Here is a 20,773-nt window from a genome sequence, read left to right as displayed (position 1 = left end):
CCGAGAGGACTTCCCTCCGGGAGACGAGGCGGAGCCAAGAAGAAGTGGGCGGATCTAACCGGAGGAGGGGGGGCTTTTGCTGCCACTTTTTCTCTCTCTCTCTCTCGCCCCCTCCCTTTTCCCTCCCCCTCCTCCGGCTGTCCCCGCCCCTGGGCTGCACGCAAGGCTCCGGAGGAGGAGACCTTCCCCGCGCGAGTCCCTCCGCCCTCGGCCCCCGGATGCATGACTTCATCCTTCCGCCCCGGGTTTCCTTTATGATGTAGGGTTGTCCCAAGCGCTGGGCTCAGACGCTGATCGAGGCTGTTGGACGCCACACGCACTTCTCCTCCCCCCCACGCCTGCCTACCTGCCTGCCTACCTGCCCGCCCCGGCTGGAACCGCGCTGCCTCTCGGAGCCCATCGCCCGCCCACTCGCCCACCCTCGCCAGTTCTTCTCTCGCTCCACAACGCCCGGCAGAGGCAACCGGTTGCCAGCTTTCTCCCGCCGCCGCCGCCGCCTGCTTTACTCGGCCTCTCCTCGCCTTCCCCTCCCAACCCTCCAAAACCCCGCGCCCCACCACCATGTCTGAGATCCTGCCCTACAACGACGACAAAGTGGCCCGCTATGGCACCGACTCGGAGGTGGGCGACATCTCCTTCAGCTGCCGCCTCCAGGACACCAACTCCTGGGGCAACCAATCCAAGCGGCCCCCCAAGTTAGGACAGATCGGACGAGCCAAGCGAGGTAAGTCGGCCCGCGCGTCCTCCCGGGGCATCGCCCGCAAACGAGCATCCTCTTCCCCCCCCCCCCCCGAGCCCCGCAATTCTCCATCCCTGTCCGCCGCTTTGTCCCTTTGGTTGTCGCTGCAGGACGTGGGGGGGGGGGAGAAAGAGGGCTCTCTGCTCACCCATTCCTAGGGAGGGGGGTTGAATGGATGTGCGCCCCCCCATCTCCCCACCGTAGCTCCCTTGGCTGAGATTCCCCCCCCCAAAAAAAAACCCAACTCGGCTGCCGCTGTAAAGTTTCCCACCCGCAGGTGGATCCTGCCGCAGAAAAGCGGGAGGGGGGGCGGCTGGATGGCGCTGTGTTTCTTCCCCCCAAAAAAATAAGGTCTCCCCATCGCGCCCCGCTTTGAGATCCCCAGGATCGCGGCTGTTTGATCCCCCCCTCCACCAGGCCTCTTTGGCGCAGGAATTCTCGTCCCCCCCCCCCAAAAAAAAGAAGCCCAGCCGGCTGTTCCCCAACGCGGGTCACTGGAGCGCTCCGACCGTGGAAAAGGGCCGAGGAGGGGCCGTTGTTTCCCGGAGGGGCTTTAGGGCCAGCGGGAATTCCGTTGTTGCGCGCAGGGGGTGGTGGTGGATGGAGGGAAGGGGGGGGGGGCTCGTAATCTGAACCTCCCGGAGCCGAAGCTGCCCGTCTAACCACCACCCCCCCATCCCCGGGGCTAAAAGGCCAGAGGGGGGAACCGGCGCCTTCCGTCCTGACGGCGCCTGTTGGGTTTGTCCTCCCTTCCCTCCCCCCCTTCCCCCTGCAGTGGTCATCGAAGACGATCGAATAGACGAGGTGCTGAAGGGCATGGCCGGGAAGTCGCCGTCCGGGGTATAAAGAGGGCACCGCAGCGCCTCTGCACCAGCTGCAGCGGATTTCCCCCCGAATTTTTTTAAAAAAAGCACTTTTGGCTGTGCATGTTTGTTGGGATTGTGGACAAACCAGAAAAGCACGGAAGAAGATGAGGCTGCTGGCAACACCCTCCACCTCCAACGCGACCCCGGCCCGAAGAAGGAACTGATGGCGGGGGGGGGGGACACACCGTCATCTCTCTCTCTCTCTCTCTCTCTCCCCTCCTCCTCTTCCTACGCCGCCGCCTTCCACGGAGCGCCGCGGGACGCCTAGACCTTGCCATCCCAACGTTGTCCCCGTTGAGCCACACACCCACGGGGCGATGATGATGCCCAATCCCGGAGTTTAAAACGACCCTCCTAAGGAAGAAGCCTCCTGTTCCTGGGGTGGGGCGGGGGAGGACAGGCGGGCGGGCGTTGAATGGCGCTCTTGCGCCTTTTGAAAGGAGCTGTCCATTTCAGCACCGTCGGCGCCCCGCGCCGCTCGCGCCAACCCCGTTTCCTTAACGCGCCTGCAGATGTGGGGAAGGGGCGCCGTTCATTTCAAAGCCCCCCACCCCCGCAGCCCCGCTTGGATGCACTGCCTGCGGAACCGTCCACCGCAGCGATTTTGGGCTTATATTTTTTTGTCTTGTCCTTTAGCATCGTTTCCCCTTCGTCCTCTCCCCCCCCCTCACCGACACACACACAAACAGACAGACAGACAGACACACTCTTCCGCTTGACAACAGCAGCATTTGGCGTCCCCTCCTTGTCTTGGGTGAACCCCCGTGCCACGATATGACGGTGCTGAGCCACAGGATCGCCTAGTGCTCTTAATTTTTAAAAATAGAGGGGGGGGGGCAATGCACTTTAAGTCTTTCACTTTCTGGGTGGGGGTGGGGTGGCTGCATAGCTGACATCTTGCCTAGGCATCGATACCTACCCAGATGACAAATACCAGATCCACACTGTACTCTTTAAATATAATCGGTTTCATTGTGTTTGTATAATAAGTCCACACTGGTCAACTGCTTCATTGGAGTTCAACTCCTTCATCTCTTATTTCCCTACCTGTAAAAAATAAATAATAATAATTTAAAAAAAATTCTGTTTGCAAAATACCAGCAGTTTGGAAGCAAACTCAAAAGCCAGCAGTGCTGAGTGGAAGAAGACAAAAAAAAAAAAAGATTCTGATATGGATGGACTATAGTATAAAAGACAGTGATTATTTTGCTGTCCAGAGACATTTTTGCTCCATCTTTTTTGCATGAGCTTCCTGGTCTCGGTGCCACGTCTTGGTGCCACTGGTCATCCCACTATGGCACGCTTCTTTTTAACAGAAAACTCTTCATATTTGTATTTTTATATCTGAATATTTGTTAACAACAATCTGCTAATGTCTAATGTCAAAACGTTGCATCAAAAGATTGTTTGTATTTTGTTTCCATTAAAAGGAAAGGCAGACAAGATTTATACGGTGGGTTTCTCATAGGAAGGCAGAGATATTGAAAAAAGTTGGCTCCTTTAATTATATCAGTATTGAACAGGACTTACTGAATGTGTTTTGCACTCATTGTTGACAAGAAATGTACTTAATGAATCTTATACTGTGGTCATGGCTTAGTTGATGGACTTTGACGAATTTAGAAAAAAATAATAATAATATTGCACTGTTTATGAATGTGTCCAGATAACTTGCTGGTTATATGATGCCTCTTTCTTAAGAGGGGAATATTCAGAGCTGTTTTTAATTTTGTACTTTAGTTTAATTTATTTTTTTTAAAGAAGCTTATTGTCTGTTGTGCATGGAAATAAAAAAAGATCTTTTCAAGAATATACAATGACATTTTATGAAGACAAGCAAAAAAAAATAAAAGAAAAAAAATGTCATGACATTCTAGGAATGACCCATTGTAAATTTTAATGCCATTTTTCACTGTATTGGTGAACAAAACTCAACGAATAAATACATACATGTATTAAAATGGAAGCATCTGGCTTTGAATCTCTCGCTGGCAAAGATCTAGGATGATCTGGAGGCTAGTTGGTAGCAGCGCAAAAATCCTACTGCGATTTCTCCGTCGATAACAATTCTCATGGAGCTGCCAGACAGAATCTTGCTGAGAACTCTGCTAAAGCTCTTATCTTTTCAAGAGGGTTGCTTGGATTGCTCCATCTTTATCTCTCCTCTTGGGCAAACTCTTTGGGGGTGTAGGAAATGCGGAAAGAGATCCAGGTTTTTTTTGGGGGGGTGGGCACGGTATCTCAGCGATGGCAGGCTAAATCCCTGCAATTGTTTGATTGGAATGGCAAACAGTAAATGACCTAGTTTTTTGCTTGACAGACAGAAATAGACATTTGGATTGCTGAGCAGCTTGTGGAAGTTAAATAATTTAACGGAAACTCTCCAAGGAGGAGCCCTTTCCTGCCTTTGGGAAAAAAAGGGAGAGATGGGTCTGAAAGAAGAAGGCAAAGGGGGAAAAACTTGGAGGCCAGCCTTGGGGTCATCGGCATGCCGTGTGGGAGAGAGGATGCTTGAGAAAGAGGAGCCTGCTGGATTTGGGCTGTTTTTCTACCTACAAGGAGGTGAATGGAACAAGATATGGTCCACTGGCAGGACCGAAAGCTGCAGTAGGAAGAACACCACACCTGAGAATGTAGGGAGATTGATGGATCTCTTCCAAGCAGAAGGAATGTTTTGTAAACCCCTGAGAAAGTGCTGGTGGTGAGGACGGATGAGCAGGGGAGAGCTGCTTGTTTGTGTTTTGACTCAACGTCAGGCGGAATCTAATTTTCAGTTGCTCTTAGACTGCAAGATTTGGGTTACGGGAAGGCTGCTACCATTTCGTCTTTCTCGCTGGACTCAAACACATTAGGGTGACAAAATTAGTGGACCAGAGGAATACTGTCAATATCATTTACTTGGACTTCAGTAAGGCATTTGACTAGATAAAGGCTGCAGGTTTTCAATATAATGGACTCCTGCCTGTGGGGTTGATCTCGTCCCCTGCTCCCAATAAAACAGAATGAACCATACTCTCTGTATGTAAAAGCACAATGCACTGAGGTTGACCCGGGTATCATGTTCAGGGTCAGCGCACATTCAAGGGAGCCGAACAGATCCTTTTGCAGAGATCCTGCTGGGACACAACAAAGCAGTTGGACCTCGTCCCAAGAAGCAATCCTGGTTAAAACAGCCTGTATTTTGAGCAGAAGATACTCATGAAAGGTTAGGCTAACCCAGACAAAGGCACCTTTGCTTGTGCAAACCACTGTGGAATGCACTAACGCTGGGAATGACGCTACACCCATCATTAGAGGTGTCTAGAACACACTGACTCACGCACATACATAATTCACACACCAATTCCTCTCTGTCCAAAGAACCCCAAAAAATTCCATCTTTGGGTGCAAGCAAACTAAATGTACAGGATTTTTTTTCTTCTCCTAAGAAACATCTGCCTTGTTTCCAAAAAAAAAAAAAAACTCATGGGAAGGGACGGAAGAAGAATAAAAGATTCTTTGGAACCTGTAGCAGGAGAACTGGCAAGGAAGGGGAATTGTCTGGATTTTTAAAGATTTTTGGGGGGTTACGGCATTCCATGCCATGCTGAATCCTTGAATGGTGTTCTACTGAACCCCGGCTAACTTTGCACAGAGGGTGTTTTGCCGTCAAATCCTTCGCTTCAAAGGTGGGTGCGTCTCCCCCAAAAGCGTCATTTAAGGAATATTATCATCTCCTGGTGTACCCAGGAGATGCAAGCATCTTCATGGTCTCTTCTCTAGAGGTAGACATGTATCTCCCTTCCCCCTCCGGTTAACCTCTATTTTTATTTTATTCAAAAGAAAGTTAAAATGCAAGACTCTAAAAACTTAAAAACAAAACATTAGAAAATGCATTGAAAGGGAAAAAAAACAATACACTTTATCTCCCCCCCCCTCTGAATTCTGATTCATACATTGCTACAATATTGGTTACCCTTACTTGGGAAACAGCATCCTCCCCCCCAAAAAATGTTTAAAGTAGTGTTGGAAAAAATGTTCCAAGTGGGGGAAAAGACCCTGGAAACATGTAGGCTGCTTGGAAAGATGGTTTAATGGTGGACAGGATTGCATGGCTTGAGCTCCTGAACAGAAAATGGGGATCAGATGCTTCCAGATGTTGGGTGAAGAAGAAAAGAAAAGACAGAGATGCTGAAAGTCCCTGGTTTTATGCCCTCTCTGGGCTTTGAACCTGAGCTTGTATTCTTATTGGTTGTCAGACTCCCAGGGGGCCATGCAGGGGCAAACTCTGTAGGCTGTGTTTTGAGTCCAGGTTTGGTTGAGCATTGCTTCTTCCCAGGTGCCCTGTGGTGAGATGGGTAAAGGGCTAACACTATCATGCCTTAATCCCATCACCCTGGAGCTGAAGGGGGAATCTTTGTTATGTAGAATAGACTGGCTTTAATGGCCCATTGATAAAAGGTGGGGGCTATTAAGAGTGAGTCTGTTTCCTGCATAAAAACATGTTCCTCCGTTTCTTATCCAGGGAAATATAATATTCTGCCTTGTCAATATTTCCTAGGATATTTCATTCTTCTAGGAAGGGATGGGTGCTAACTTCCTACAGTAGTAAATCTATTTCCAAATGTTTGGCTTGTCTTCTATATAGCATATTAGTGACGAAATAGTTAACAGGAAGAACAATAATTTCTCTCTATAAAAATGGCTGTGTGTGTGTGTGTTCCAGCATAACTCTGGACTGCCTGGGCCGCTGAAATGAAACGGAATGAATTATATCTATAGTGTCAAATCTCAGTACTTTTGACAGCGATAGTGTGCATTTTGCATTCAAGCTCTGTTAAGATACAGCCCGTTGTTAATATTAGCTATTAGCAATGATATTAGATATTACATGTAAATATCATTCATTCCTTTTCCTGTCTAATACTGGATTAGGATAAATAAATACCCTGGCAATGCTGGGTTATCGACTAGCTATATATTAAAAGACAAGGGTAAGGTTTCAAAACTCTTTGTTAACAAAGCATCTTATCTATCCCAAATCCATCCCAAAAGTTAAGAATAATTCATCCTGAATCAAATATTCTGGGAGAGCCCCATCTTACTAGTGAGAGGGACTCAAAACTCAAACCATTGTCAACAGTGGCATCGAAGGGATAATGCCAACACTTCGTCGACTATGAAAATTGTCCGAGTGGCAAAAGGAATTCAGCGCGAGTGACAGCCTTGTGTGACACAATCATATGAAGGCGACACATGTTTTTCAAGAGAGGAAGACGTTCTGATCAGGACGGAGGGGGAATATCCCTGCTTGCGATGGGTCAAACAACACTTTCCTTCCTCCCCATCCCCATTTCTTTTAATCTTCACTGAGAATTTCTAACCTTGGAATTTTTGAGGTGTAGTTGCTGAGTGTCAGTCCATCACTTGATGCTTCGTAGAAAGAGGTCCGTTCACTTTTCCAAACATTTCCTTTCCCTGGGCACGAGGTTGCTATTTGTCTGCCACCTTCGCTTGTTATGATTTGTCAATCTTTAATGGATTATTTAACAGAATAAACAGATTGGAGGTCTTCTAATCCAACCCCCTGCTGAAGCAGAAGACCCTAGCCAAATGCTGGCTGGGAAATTCTGGGAGTTGACATCCGGACATCTTCAAGTTGCCAAGGTTGAGAAACACTGCCCTAGACCATTTCAGACAAATGGTTGTCCATCACTTCTTAAAAAACTTGTGTTGGTGCATCCACAATTTCTGGAGGCCAGTTGTTCCCCTGGTTAATTGTTCTCACTGTCAGAAAATTTCTCCTAGGTTGCTTCTCTCCTTGCTTAGTTTCCATCCATTGCTTCTTCTCTTGCTTTCTGGTCCCTTACAACACTGTTATTCTATTCTTCTCTCTTCCTTCCCTTTCATTTTGTCCGCGCCCCCTTCCCCCCACCTATTTGTTCTTCTTTGCCTTCTTCCCCCATGTTGCAACCTTCATTTCTTCACTGATGGGATAGCAGATGTCTAAATTGCTTTTAAAGATGACATGAAGGGTCTGACATCCTTGATTTAAACTCGTAGACCTGGCCTACGAGCTTGTCAATTTCCAGATCAATTTTGGGGCGGAGAGTGAAAGGTACTCTCCTGGGCTTTAGCCTTATGAAGGCTATGTTGGGGTCCAAATTAAAAGAGATTGGAGTCCCCACATACTTACCCAGACCAGTGCCGAAGACGTCCTCAAACTCCTTTAAAATGGCTTCAGCGCTCTCGTCTTTCAAGGCATTGATACCCGTCATTTCTAGGCCCAGGGCTTCGAACCAGTCAAGCCCCAGGAGTCTCTGCAGGTCACCGCTGACCACTGTCACTGGGAGCTGGCCGCTGTACTTCTTGAATTGCACCCGGAAGGTGCCCTGGCCCACGATGGGGACTCGGTTCCCCTGGTAGTCGCGAAGGCGGATGTCAGGGGCGCGTAGATGCTGCTTCTTCAGGCTAGGGATATCCCACTTGAGCGTGGACCATGGCATGATGGTCAGTGATGACCCCATGTCGATCTCCATCTCTCATGGAGAGCCCTTGATGAGGACTGTGACCTTCAGCTTTTTTGGCCGCCTAGTGCGGACTTGGCCGATTGAGGTGTGGTAGGTGACTCTGGGGTCGCCCTCTGAGCACCATGGTGGCTTCTGCCATGCCCCTTGGTTGGGCCTCTGCTGGCGGTTAGATCAGCTTCTTGGCTGCCAGGTCATTGTGGAGTGCTCGCTTCTGCAAACTTTGGCGATGTGCCCCTTTCGCAGCACTGGCAGATACCGTCGCGGAAACGGCAAGCCGATCAAGCATGGTCTCCTCCTCAGCTAGCACAAGGTGGGAATCGTGGTTCAAATTTGCGCACCGGCTTGGTGCGGCTACTGCACATGCGGCAGCTGTCATCTTCTTCGCCTTCTGAACTCTCGGCCAGTGCAGCCTCACAATGTACGCGTGTGTTCTTTCGCGCATCTTGCGGAGTGCTTTGACGCTGCAGGGTTTCTGTAGACTTAGCGGCCGATTCTGATGCCCTGGCTTTGTCCAAGGCAATTTGTAGAGTGAGGTTAGATTTGGCAAGTAACCTCCTCTGTAAATTAATGTCCCGCACACTGCATATGATGCGATCAAGAATAAGCTCGTCCAGGTCTCGGAACTCGTAGTACGCTGTGGCCTTTCGTAGCGTCGCAACATACTCGTTGATTGGTTCGCCTTCCTTCTGGTTGCGAATATTAAATTTGTGCCGGCGGATGTGCTTAGACGGCTTGGGAGCGTAGTGAGTCCTCAACGTCTGCTGGAGCACGGACCAAGCGACCGATTGTAGCAGCGTTGGCTCTGATAGGTCTTTGGCAGTTTCAAACACTTCCTGTCCACAGTAACCGAGGAACATGTTCTTCTTGCGGCCTTCAGAAAGGCCCATGAGGTCGTTGGCTTTGAGGAAGCAGTCAAACCTCAGCATATACGAGTCCCAATGCTTGGTGACTGGGTCATATGGAGTCGGTGGGGCGTGCATGGCCATTTTGTGTTCTGAGGGTATTTTTGCCGCTCAAAAATGGCTGCTTGAAGCCGCGCTGAGCTCTGGGCTGGATTTACTTGCTGGATTGCTACGCTCTTTCTTGGTTCACCTAGTTGCCTTCCAATCCCACCCTCATCGCCAGTGTTAGATCGGGTAATGGAAAGGCACACACAGGCTAAAGGCAACAACAGCTCTTATTTGTAATAGAACAAGTACGTACAATCCAGCGAAGGTTGAGTCTGACAGCAGCCCTTTTATAGGGAGCTGTCAGACCCTTCGACCAATGAGATTACACCTCTGTTCCCGCCGGAAGAGAGGACCTTGGTGGAAACCACTCTAACTGAAGCTAGTATCTAACATAAATAAAGCTTGCAAACTACATTCATTCCCTCTGTGGTCTCTCTAGAACAGGGGTGTCCAAACTTGGGAACTTTAAGACTTGTGGACTTCAACTCCCAGAATTCCCCAGCCAGCCATGCTGGGGAATTCTGGGAGTTGAAGTCCACAAGTCTTAAAGTTCCCAAGTTTGGACACCCCTGCTCTAGAATCTTCTTCAAGTAGGGCCAACATTTCAACAGGTTTTTTTTTTTAAAAACCCACCATATTTGATTGGCAGGGCTTATTCCGCAAAATAAACCAGATGGATTTTTGGGTACTTTATTACTTCTTTTATAAATCTTCGGTCCTTTCAAAATTGTACCCATTTAGATTCCTGGCTCAGTTTATTTTTGACATGTTCCTGTCGACAAGCTGTTAAAAGTCCAAGATGGCCCTTAGGCTATTCTCATTGTGCTTCCAGTCTTATGGCTCAATATTATGTACCGGTTAGCTTAGAATGTCTTGTTTGACAAAGCGCAGTGGAAATAAAACCACAGCTTAGTACGAGGCCTACGCTCAGCCGTAAAATGAAATGAAAAGTATCCTGCGATTCATACAAAGAAGAAGGCCTTCATGTGTTAGTATCCTCTTCTTTTTGAGAATGAGTCATGGGCCACCATAGGGGAGGAGTGGTGGCCGAATAAAATTGGCCGGCTGGCTAACAACATGGCCTATTTGAAGCTTGAAGCCTTACATTTAATGTATGCTTCTTCTGACACCTCCATGTACATTTTGAGGTATGTGGAGCTCAAAGGGGTCTTTTCAAGCTTCTCCGAATGGACAGAGAATCCCATTGCTGAATCTAAATCAGAAACGGGGTGGGCTGCTGGGGGTTTGGGAGAACCTCTAGCTAAGATTCTGTGCAGTTTGGAGAACCCCACCCTCAAATCCAACTCCTGGATGGCGCCTCCCCTCCCAGGAGTCCCCACGCGGCCCGTTTTGGATGAAGGTAAGTGTAGAGCGCGCACGGAGGTTCGGGGAGGGTGAAAAATGGGCCTACCGAAAGTTCGGGAACACCGGAAATGGGCCCATTTCTGGCCTCCGGAGCCTGGGGAGGCCGTTTTCGCCCTCCCAGAAGATCGAGGAAAGCCTCCGGAGCCCAGGGAGGGCAAACACCACTACCCCCGCCGTGGTGCAAGACGCCCACCCAGCAACTGGGCAGAGACCCCCTTGCTAAATTTTTTGAAGCCCACCCCTGCAAACGGGGTGTTTGAAGATTGAAACATTTCAAACATTATACACAGTGGTGGGTTCCTACCGAACTGGGCTGAACTGATAGTGGTATGGTGGCCTGGGTCGCTGGAACAGGCAGCGGCCCAAGCCTGCCACGCCCCCAAATCAGTTTCCCGGTTGTTGCCATCACCATCTGTTTTTTGAGTTCTGCGTATGCGCAGAACAATTGTAATTGAACTGTGTAGGCGCAGAACAGCTGTGCTTGAACTGCGCACGGACAGAACAGCTGTGATTGAACTGCGCTTGCGCAGAACAGTTGCAATTGAACTGCGCATGGGCAGACAGCTGCGATTGAACTGTGCATGCGCAGAACAGCTGCGATTGAACTGTGCATGGGCAGACAGCTGCAATTGAACTGTGCATGCACAGAACAGCTGCAATTGAACTGCGCATGGGCAGACAGCTGCAATTGAACTGTGCATGCGCAGAACAGCTGCGATTGAACTGCGCATGGGCAGACAGCTGCAATTGAACTCTGCATGCGCAGAACAGCTGCGATTGAACTCTGCATGCGCAGAACAGCTGCGATTGAACTGTGCATGCGCAGAACAGCTGCGATTGAACTGCGCATGGGCAGACAGCTGCAATTGAACTGGTCTTTGGGTTTCTAACAAGCACATGAGCGCCAGTCAGCTGGTCTTCGTGTGTGCCGGAGAACTGAAAACCCAAAGATCAGTTGGTCAGTGTGCACATCAGTGGTGGGTTGCAGGCGGTACTGGCGTACCGGAGCCTGCCTGGAGCATCAGGTACCGTTCCGGTATGCTGCTCCAGAGGGCCCACCCGCCTGCCCGAGCTCCTTGCTTGTCTTTTAAGCCTTTGGCGCTTCCACGCAGGCTCATGGCGCGTATGGTGCCTACGCGGCTCTCCGCCGAGCAGCTGGAGCATCACGGAGGCTTGCGGAGGCGTTGCAGGCAGGTACAATACATGCCCGCGCGCCGCTCGCATCCATGTGGGCGACACCAGATCCGGAACCCACCACTGGTGCACATGGCTGTTTTTGGGCTGTTTGGGGGGCTGTTTTCAGGCTGTATTTTGGGGCATTTTCAGGCCGTTTTTGGCCCAAACAATAGCCCGGAAAACAATCTGAATTTTGACTGTTTGGAAGGCCGTTTTCCGGGCTGTTTTTGGCCTGGAAAACAGTCTGCTTTTTGGCTGTTTTGGTGCCATTTTCCGGGCATTTTCTGGCACTTGCAAAGACCAGCTGGCTGGCATGCATGTGTGCGCTGGAAACCAGAAGAGCAGCTGGCGATGGCCCATGTGCCCACAGAGAGGGCTCTGCGTGCCACCTCTGGTACGTGTGCCCTAGGTTTGCCATCACAGATATAGGGTCTCCTGCTTTAGCGGGGGGCTGGACTACAAGACCTTCAAGGTCCCTTCCACTTCTGTTCTTCTGTTAAATGTGTTTGGAGGACTGGAAAACTAAGCGTTGGGTTGGAGAAGTTTTACTTCTGATTCCGCAGTCCTGCTGGCTGGGGAATTCTGGGCGTTGAAGTCCACAGGCCTTAAAGTGGCTGAGGTTGAGGAACACAAGCTGAGGTTTTGCCGCTTGCTTGTCAATTCCCACAAGCAACTCATCCCAAGGGGGAATGCCTCAAAACCCCATCACACCTTCCGTGGAGATTCAGCCCCACAAGGAACCAGGCCTTGCCCCCAACTCCTCTCCGGCAATTTTCCATCCACTGCCCCAGAGTGGCGGGGGAAAAAATATTTCATCTGCCGTCTTTGAACAAGTCCTCTCTTGGCTTTTGTTGGCAGAAGACAAAAAATAAAAATAAAGTAAGAATCTCTGGAGAGCGTATGGAAACAAATCAACTTAATTACCTTCAATTACGTTTCCAGAGTGGCAGCTCAGAACTGAGGTATTCATTTTCTCTCCCAACAAATAAATAAATAAGTTTCATGTGTGTGTGTGTGTGTGTGTGTGTGTGTTGCATTTGTGCTGAAAAATAAATAAAGGTAGTCTCCCTTTATTTATTTATCAGCACAAATACAACACAAATGTAACAAAGGGAACATTAAAAATATGGTTTTCTGCCTGGATGGTCTCCTGGAGTGAGCCGAAAGACAGAAAGGGGAAGCAGTGTGTTCCCTCCCATATTTGGGCATTCCAGGGGTTGTGACACAATACATACATAGATACATAGATACATAAATACATACATACATACATACATACACACACACACACACACACACACACACACACATTTTTGTTACAACCCCTGGTATGCCCAAATATGGGAGGGAGCTCACTACTCCCCCTTTCTGTCCTTCGGCTCATTACAGAGGACCATCCAGGCAGAAAACCATATTTTTATTTTTAATGTTGCCTTTTTATATTTGTGTTGTATTTGTGCTGATAAATAAATAAAGGGAGACTAATATAGATCTATTTCAAGCTATTTAGCTCTCATCTCACCCAGGTTGAAATCCCAGTAAGGGTATGGCTAGCTGATGAGAGCTAAACAGCTTGAAATAGATCTACACTAGTCTCCCTTTATTTATTTATCAGCACAAATACAACACAAATATATATATATTTGTATATATTCATATATATGAAATATATATATGAAAATCTGGGGCATGAGTGGCACTAATGGGGCTATGCACACAAATTCTGATTATTATTTTTAAAAAAGGAAAATGTTACCCAAAAGTTTAAAAAAAAAGGCTCTTATAATGTAGAGCTAATGAAAATAGAACGATGCATCACAATTTTGATCAAGCTGGTGTGTGGGTAGCCTGGCCTCTCACACTTTCTGGGGATGGGAAAAAATCAGCTGTGACTCTCTGCATTTTAGATTAATGTTGGAGACAGAAGAAAACGTAATAAAAAAAATATTGGACTGTGCAGAGATGGATAGGCACACGAAAGAATTAAAAGCAAAAGAAGAATCTGAATATTACTCCCTATGGCAGGGGTGTCCAAACTTGGGAACTTTAAGACTTGTGGACTTCAACTCCCAGAATTCCCCAGCCTGGCTGGTGAATTCTGGGAGTTGAAGTCCACAAGTCTTAAAGTTCTCAAGTTTGGACACCCCTGCTCTAGAATCTTCTTCAAGTAGGGCCAACAATTCAACATTGTTTTTGAATGCGAGGGTCTTGTAACTTGACAGCTTTAAGACTTGCACACTTCAATGCCAGAGTTCCTGAGCCAACATGACTGGAGGAGGAATTCTGGGAGTTGAAGTCCACAAGTCTTAAAGTTCCCAAGTTTGGACACCCCTGCCCTATGGGATTTATGGTACAGCCAATTATAAAGGGGGAGAAAAGCAGGAAAGCAAAAAAAAAAAAAAGAAAGGAAGAAAGATCAACAAATTAAAAAAAGCAACTTCAAAACTGGAAAATCATTAAAAGATAGAAATATGAAATAGACTATAGCAAATAAATAATAGGAAATAAATGCAAAATGATTCAAATGTAATACAGGTTGTTACGCATAGAATATATAGAACATATACAGAATGAAGAAAAAAGATGCATGAAATAATATAAATGCACACATATATAAAGATAGCTACACAAGACTTATATGCACAGATAAAAGAATCACAACAGATATGGAAAAGAAGTGTGATGTGTTGCAAAGATGTGAAGTTTGCATAAACAAAATAAAAAGTAAAAAAATATACATAGAATAACGGTGCAGGAGAGAAGCTGAAGGCCTAACAGGCAGCTGCAAACCTCATGCTTTCCCACAAATTTTCTTCCTTTGTTAATCAAATTGTGTAAAGCCGCCCCCCTCCAAAAAAGCCACTGGAATCTTAGAATACACAGCATGGTAGAGTCCTCGACTTATAACTCTTCGTTTAGTGACCGTTCGAAATTACAACGGCACTGAAAATAGTGACACCTATCACCCTTGCCGCATCCCCCCCCGACCCCAACCTGTTCACGGGATCAAAATTCAGACCCTTTGTGCGACTGGCTCGTGTTTATGACGGTTGCAATGTCCCAGGGTCATGCGATCCCCTTTTGTGACCTCCGATGAACAAAGTGAACGGGGAAACCAGATTCACTTAACAACCATGTTATTCATTTAACAACGGTGGCAAGAAAAGTCATAACATGGGGGCAAAACTCATTTAACAAAGTTGTCAGCCATGTAAATGTATGGCCGTAAGTTGAGGACTATCTGTACTGAGGTCATCTAGCCTGACACCGTGCTTGTTAAATTAGTAACCCAGTTGTTAAGTGAATCTGGCTTCCCCATTGACTTTGCTTGCCAGAAGGTCGCAAAAGGGGACACTGCAGCCGTCATAAATACAAACCAGAATCTGAATTTTGATCACATGACCAGGGCAGAGACTGCAATGATTCCATGTGTAAAAAATGGTCGTAAGTCACTTTTTTGTTGTAACCATTGTAACTTCAAACGGTCACTAAATGAACAGTTATAAGTCAAAGACTATCTGTAGTGGCTTTTCCTCCTGTCCCTCAAGGCCATACCTCTCTCCCCCCCTCTCTTTTCTCTATCATCCATCCATCCATCCATCCAACCATCAACAACACAACATTTGTTTTCTAATGGAAACATGGAAGCCAAATTCTGTCAACATACTTCATCTAGTAATTCAATAGCCCCTTTTCTCTTTTGCCTCTATGCCCAGAGGGTCAAAAAAATCAAGATGGCAGCTGTGATTATGCAATCACAGTCCTGTGCCTTTTTACATGCGGCTGCTACTTGATTTTTTTTTAAACTCTCCCTACGAATTGACTCTGTATTTTCTGCCCCAACGCACATCAAAAAGATGTTGAGACTTAAGAGGGCAGAGAAGAGCAACAAAGATGATTAGGAGCCTGGAGGCTAAAATATATGAAGAACGGTTGCAGGAACTGGGTATGTCTAGTTTAAAGAAAAGGACTAGCGGTGTCTAAGGGTCTAAGGAATATCTCAGGGGCCGCCACAAAGAAGAGGGAGTCAAGCTATTCTCCAAGGCACCTGAGGGCAGGACAAGAAGCAACCGATGGAAATTAATGAAGGAGAGAAGCAGCTTAGAGCTAAAGAGAAATTTCCTAACAATTAGAGCAATTAAACAGTGAAACACCTCTAGCAGTTGTGAGTGCGCCATCATTGGAAGTTTTTATGAAGAGATTGGACAACCATTTGTCTGGAATAGTATCGGGCTTTCTGCTTGAGCAGGGAGTTGGACTAGAAGACCTCCAAGGTCTCTTCCCACCCTGTTATTGTCATTCTGCACCTAATTCAAACACACTAAAACCTGCAGAAGCTGAAGTTAGTATTGATGCCAGGGTGTTGAGTAACACAGCTGCTGTGTCTTTAACCAGGCTGATAAAACATATTGTATTGCATATGGCTGTCTTTTTACTCACAATGGCTTCTGCTCAGTTGTTCTACAAAAGGGGGGGGGGGAATTGTTTACTGCTATAATTCACGGCAAACCTGCTCCCAGCTATTCTCCTTTGAAACAGTGGGATCTCTACTGAAACACGGATGAGATCTGACAAATCTGGTATTTAATTGCCACGGTGATGGACAGGCCTCCAAGAGAGGCAACTGACTCATATTTATGACGGTTGCAGTGCCCAGGGGTCACGTGATCACCCAGTCAACGGGGAAACCAGATTCACTTAACAACCGGGTGTTACTAACTTAACAACTTCAACGATTAACAATTGTGGAAATAAATGGGGTAAAACTCACTTAAGAAATGTCTCCCTTAATAGAAACTTTGGGCTCAATTGTGGTCGTTAAGTCGAGGACTATCTGTACAAATATGATTCTTTAAGGTTATTTAAATTGCAGGCTGCTTTATACACATGGATTTATTTATTTTTATCCCATCTTTGCTATTTTTACAAATAACCAACGGTGGGAAATTTTTACAAATAATTCAAGGTAGTTAATATATCCAATACAATCTCCCCCCCCCCTTATTTTCCCCACAATGACAAACTTGTGAGTTAAGTTGGGCTAAGAGGGACCCATAATCACCCAGCTGGCTTTGATGGCTAAGGCAGGATTAGAACTCACCATCTCCTAGTGATTAGCCCAAAGTCATCCAGCTGGAGTTCATGGAAAAGGTGGGATTAGAACTCACCATCTCCTGGTGATTGGTCCAAAGTCTCCCAGTTGGCATTCATGTCTAAGGCGAGATTTGAATTCATGGTCTTCCGCTTTCTAGCCTGCTGCCTTAACCACTGGGCCAAACTGCCTCTATGTCCCCTCTAGGTTTCTTCTTTTCATATTACTTCTCTGCCTAGTAAATCCTTCTGTAGCTTCTTTGATTTTGCCCCTAACCACACTTAGAAATACAATTGCATTTCATTCTTTAAAACAAGCCAGACGATAAATCGTATCTGACATCTCTTAGGACTGCAGCTATGAAACCTGGGCTGCCTTTTAGGCTCACCAAGCATCTAATTGGCTTGTGAAAGGCTCCTTATGCAACTGCCCATTTCTGGTTTAGGTTCCAGCTCTTGACAACAGTGGCTGCCTTTGTGTAGAGTGAATTCAGAGTGGCTATACTTAGAAAGCTCAGAGGACGTACAGATTTTTAAAATAAGGATCTTTTCAGCGTGCTATTAAATGTTCCTGTCCTTCGCTTTGTGCCAACGAATAGAACGGGGCAAACATGCACGGGGTAATGTTCATAGGCCCACCCCATGGAGCTGCCTCTGAATGAGACAGGTGACACATAAATCTAATAAATAAACAGATACAGGTAGGGGATTTTCAAAATTTCCGCTACTGGTTCTCCAGAACTGGTCAGAACCTGCTGAAAACCACCCCTGAAGGACTACCTGTATCTGGAGAACCAGTAGCGGAAACTTTGAGTAGTTCGGCAAACCGGTAAATATCACCTCTGGCTGGCTGGCCACGCCCGCATCTATTCTCTGCCTCCCGAGTCCCAGCTGATCGGGAGGGAATGGAGATTTTACAGTATCCTTCCCACCATGCCACACCCACAGAACCGGTAGTAAAAAAAAATTGAATCCCACCACTGTAGTCCTTGACTTACGACCACAATTGAGCCCAACATTTCTATTGCTAAGTTACAATAATACAATAATACAATAGTAGAGTTGGAAGGGACCTTGGAGGTCTTCTAGTCCAACCCCCTGCCTAGGCAGGAAACCCTATACCGTTCCAGACAGATGGCTATCCAACATCTTCTTAAAGACTTCCAGTGTTGGGGCATTCACAACTTCTGGAGGCAAATTCTGTTCCACTGATTAATTGTTCTAACTGTCAGGAAGTTTCTCCTCAGTTCTAAGTTGCTTCTCTCCTTGATTAGTTTCCACCCATTGCTTCTTGTTCTGTCCACAGGTGCCTTGGAGAATAGCTTGACTCCCTCTTCTTTGTGGCAACCTCTGAGATATTGGAAGACTGCTATCATGTCTCCCCTGGTCCTTCTTTCTCTTAAGCTAAACATACCCAGTTCCTGCAACCGTTCTTCATATGTTTTAGTCTCCAGTCCCCTAATCATCTTTGTTGCTCTTCTCTGCACTCTTTCTAGAGTCGCCACAACTTTTCTACATCGTGGCGACCAAAACTGAACACAGTATTCCAAGTGTGGCCTTACCAAGGCATTATAATGTGGTATTAACACTTCAAGTGATCTTGATTTTATCCCTCTGTTGATGCAGCCTAGAACTGTGTCGGCTTTTTTGGCAGCTGCTGCAGACTGCTGGCTCATATTTAAATGGTTGTCCACTAGGACTCCAAGATCCCTTTCACAGTTACTACTACTGAGCAAGGTATCACCTATACTGTACCTGTGCATTCCGTTTTTGTTGCCTAAATGTAGAACCTTACCCTTTTCACCATTTTATTAGATAGTGCCCAATGTTCAAGTTTGTCAAGATCCTTCTGTATCTTAAGCCTATCTTCTGGAGTGTTGGCTATTCCTGCCAGCTTGGTATCATCTGCAAATTTGATGAGTTCCCCATTTATTCCCTCATCCAAATCATTGATGAAGATGTTGAAGAGTACTGGGCCTAAAACAGAGCCTTGGGGTACTCCACTGCATACTTCCCTCCATGTAGATGCAGTTCCATTGAGGACTAAGTGAAACAGTTGTTGTGAATTTGCCCCATTTACCACCTTTCTGGCCGCCGTTGTTAAGTGAACCACTGCCATTGTTCAGTTAGTAACACGCGGTTGTTAAATGAATCTGGCTCCCTCCCATTGACTTTGTTTGTCAGAAAGGCGCAAAAGGAGATCCCATGACACTGGGACACTTCAACCGTCATCCATATGAACCAGATTCCAAGCATCTGAATTTTGATCACATTATTCCAGGGATGCTGTAACGGTTGAAATTCTGAAAAAATGGTCATAAGTCACTTTCCCCCCGGTGATGTTGTAACTTCAATGTCACTAAATGAATTGTTATAAGTCGAGGACTATCTCTATCTGAATTCTGACCACACGGCCATGGGAATGCTGTTACGGTTGTAACTGTAAGAAACAGTCCTAAGTCACTTTTTTCAATGCTGTTAAAGCTTTGATCAGTCACTAAATAAGTTGTCGTAACTTGAGGACGATCTGTAAATAGAATAGCAGATATTAAGAATACGAAAGCCTCCTTTGTTAAGCACAACCATGGAGTCATAGGCTTGGAAGGGATCCCGAAGGTCTTCTAGTCCAACCCCCCATTGAGCGGTATTTGCCTTTCAGTATTTTTCCTTTCAACTTTTTAACACAAACCAGACTTAATTCAAATAAGATTAGTACATTTTTTTTGTTTGTATTCAGCCTTTATTGTTTGATTGATTTGACTTCAGACCTTTATGGGTTTCCTCATCCCTCGTTTTTCAATTTAAAAGGTTATTGAGGTGGAGACACGGTGTTTATTTCTGCCGAATTGGCAATAAAGTTTTTAAAGAGCCATTTATTGTTTCAGGAATTGAGGTTTTAAACAGTCCTGCATTTTCCAGAAACGTTATATGTACCGGACCGGGATTTTTGCTCGATATTCTTCCTCTGAATATCTATACCAGTGTTTCTCAAACTTGGCGAGTTGAAGTCCACAGGACTTAAAGTCGCCAAGTTTGAGAAACACTGATCTATACCTTGAATATAGCATTTCCAGTTTCGATATTATTATTATTTTTTTCATCATCTTCGAAATCAGAGGATCATTCTGACAAACGTGTCGAGTTACATCTTTGCATCTTTTGTGTAACTGGGAAGATTTTTATGTACTCACCAAACACTTGCTCAGGTTTGTTGATGTCCCCCTTTTTTTTATTCTGCTCCTCTTTATAGGATTTTGTATTTTAATTTAATTATCCCACTTTTCTTTTCTATATTTCTTATTGAATTCCAAAGTTTCCCCACACATTTCTGCTTTATTTCCGGGGTATTCTGTTTTTCTTGCACAACCCCCCCTATTTCGTACTGGTTAGGACATGTTTTATTTTATTGCAAAGATGTAATTTTTTTAAAAAAATACATGGTTCAATTTTAGCACCCTCCAATTCCAAAACAACTCAATTATTCACAGTCACCTCAAAATAGCTTTCTTTGAAACGCATTGCAAACTAAGATTCCAGAATAAAGCATATAAGGGCCCCCATTTTTCTCAAGTTTGGTGCTTATGCTTTTCTTTTTCTTCCAAAAGCAGAGAGGAAAATGAATTCAAAAGCAACTCCATTTCCCTGCTAACTATTTTGCACAAAAAATGTGAAGGGAATACAACGCAAAAGGTTTTGCATTTCCTTAACCTTATTCAAAGATATTTTCTTCATATGCAACACTTTTTGTAGCCTCCAGAGGGAAGTTTTATTGAGAAGTGCGCTCACTTTGCGGGCTTCTAGGATGTAGAAACCTGTAAAGTTGTTGTTGTTTTTTTTAATGTAGAAGCCTTAGTCTTTATGCAGTTTTTGTAATATATATGTCATTTTCCTTTGATTTAGCACAGTGGTGGCTTGCTCTTACCGTCGCTACCACCGCCCCTGCAACACCCAGCTGCTTGTTGGGGCTTGCGCAGGCGCTGCACACTATGCGTGCGTGCACAATTGGCCAGTTGTTTTAAAAACAGGTATAAAACGCGGGCAGGCGGGTGGGCAAAACGAGCTACCATACTGGTACGC

General features: G+C 46.0%; 1 protein-coding gene across 1 annotated transcript; it reads left to right on the top strand.

Annotated features, from left to right (window-relative positions):
* The first annotated feature begins 241 nt into the window (after positions 1–241).
* CAMK2N2 (calcium/calmodulin dependent protein kinase II inhibitor 2) lies at positions 242–3,566 on the top strand. Its single transcript, XM_081954203.1, has 2 exons — positions 242–724; positions 1,515–3,566. Exons 1-2 carry the CDS (start codon positions 562–564, stop codon positions 1,583–1,585), a joined length of 234 nt encoding a protein of 77 aa, XP_081810329.1. The 5' UTR covers positions 242–561; the 3' UTR covers positions 1,586–3,566.
* Positions 3,567–20,773: the final 17,207 nt, after the last annotated feature.

This window comes from Natrix helvetica (assembly GCF_964273705.1).
Source record: "Natrix helvetica genome assembly, chromosome: 5".
Taxonomy (NCBI): domain Eukaryota; kingdom Metazoa; phylum Chordata; class Lepidosauria; order Squamata; family Natricidae; genus Natrix; species Natrix helvetica.
This window is presented reverse-complemented; position numbering and strand designations above follow the sequence as displayed.

Coding starts and splice junctions, on each gene's coding strand:
- CAMK2N2 (XM_081954203.1), top strand. CDS start 562: ATGTCTGAGATCCTGCCCTACAACGACGACAAAGTGGCCCGCTATGGC. Junction 725..1,514: donor GATCGGACGAGCCAAGCGAG/GTAAGTCGGCCC, acceptor TTCCCCCTGCAG/TGGTCATCGAAGACGATCGA.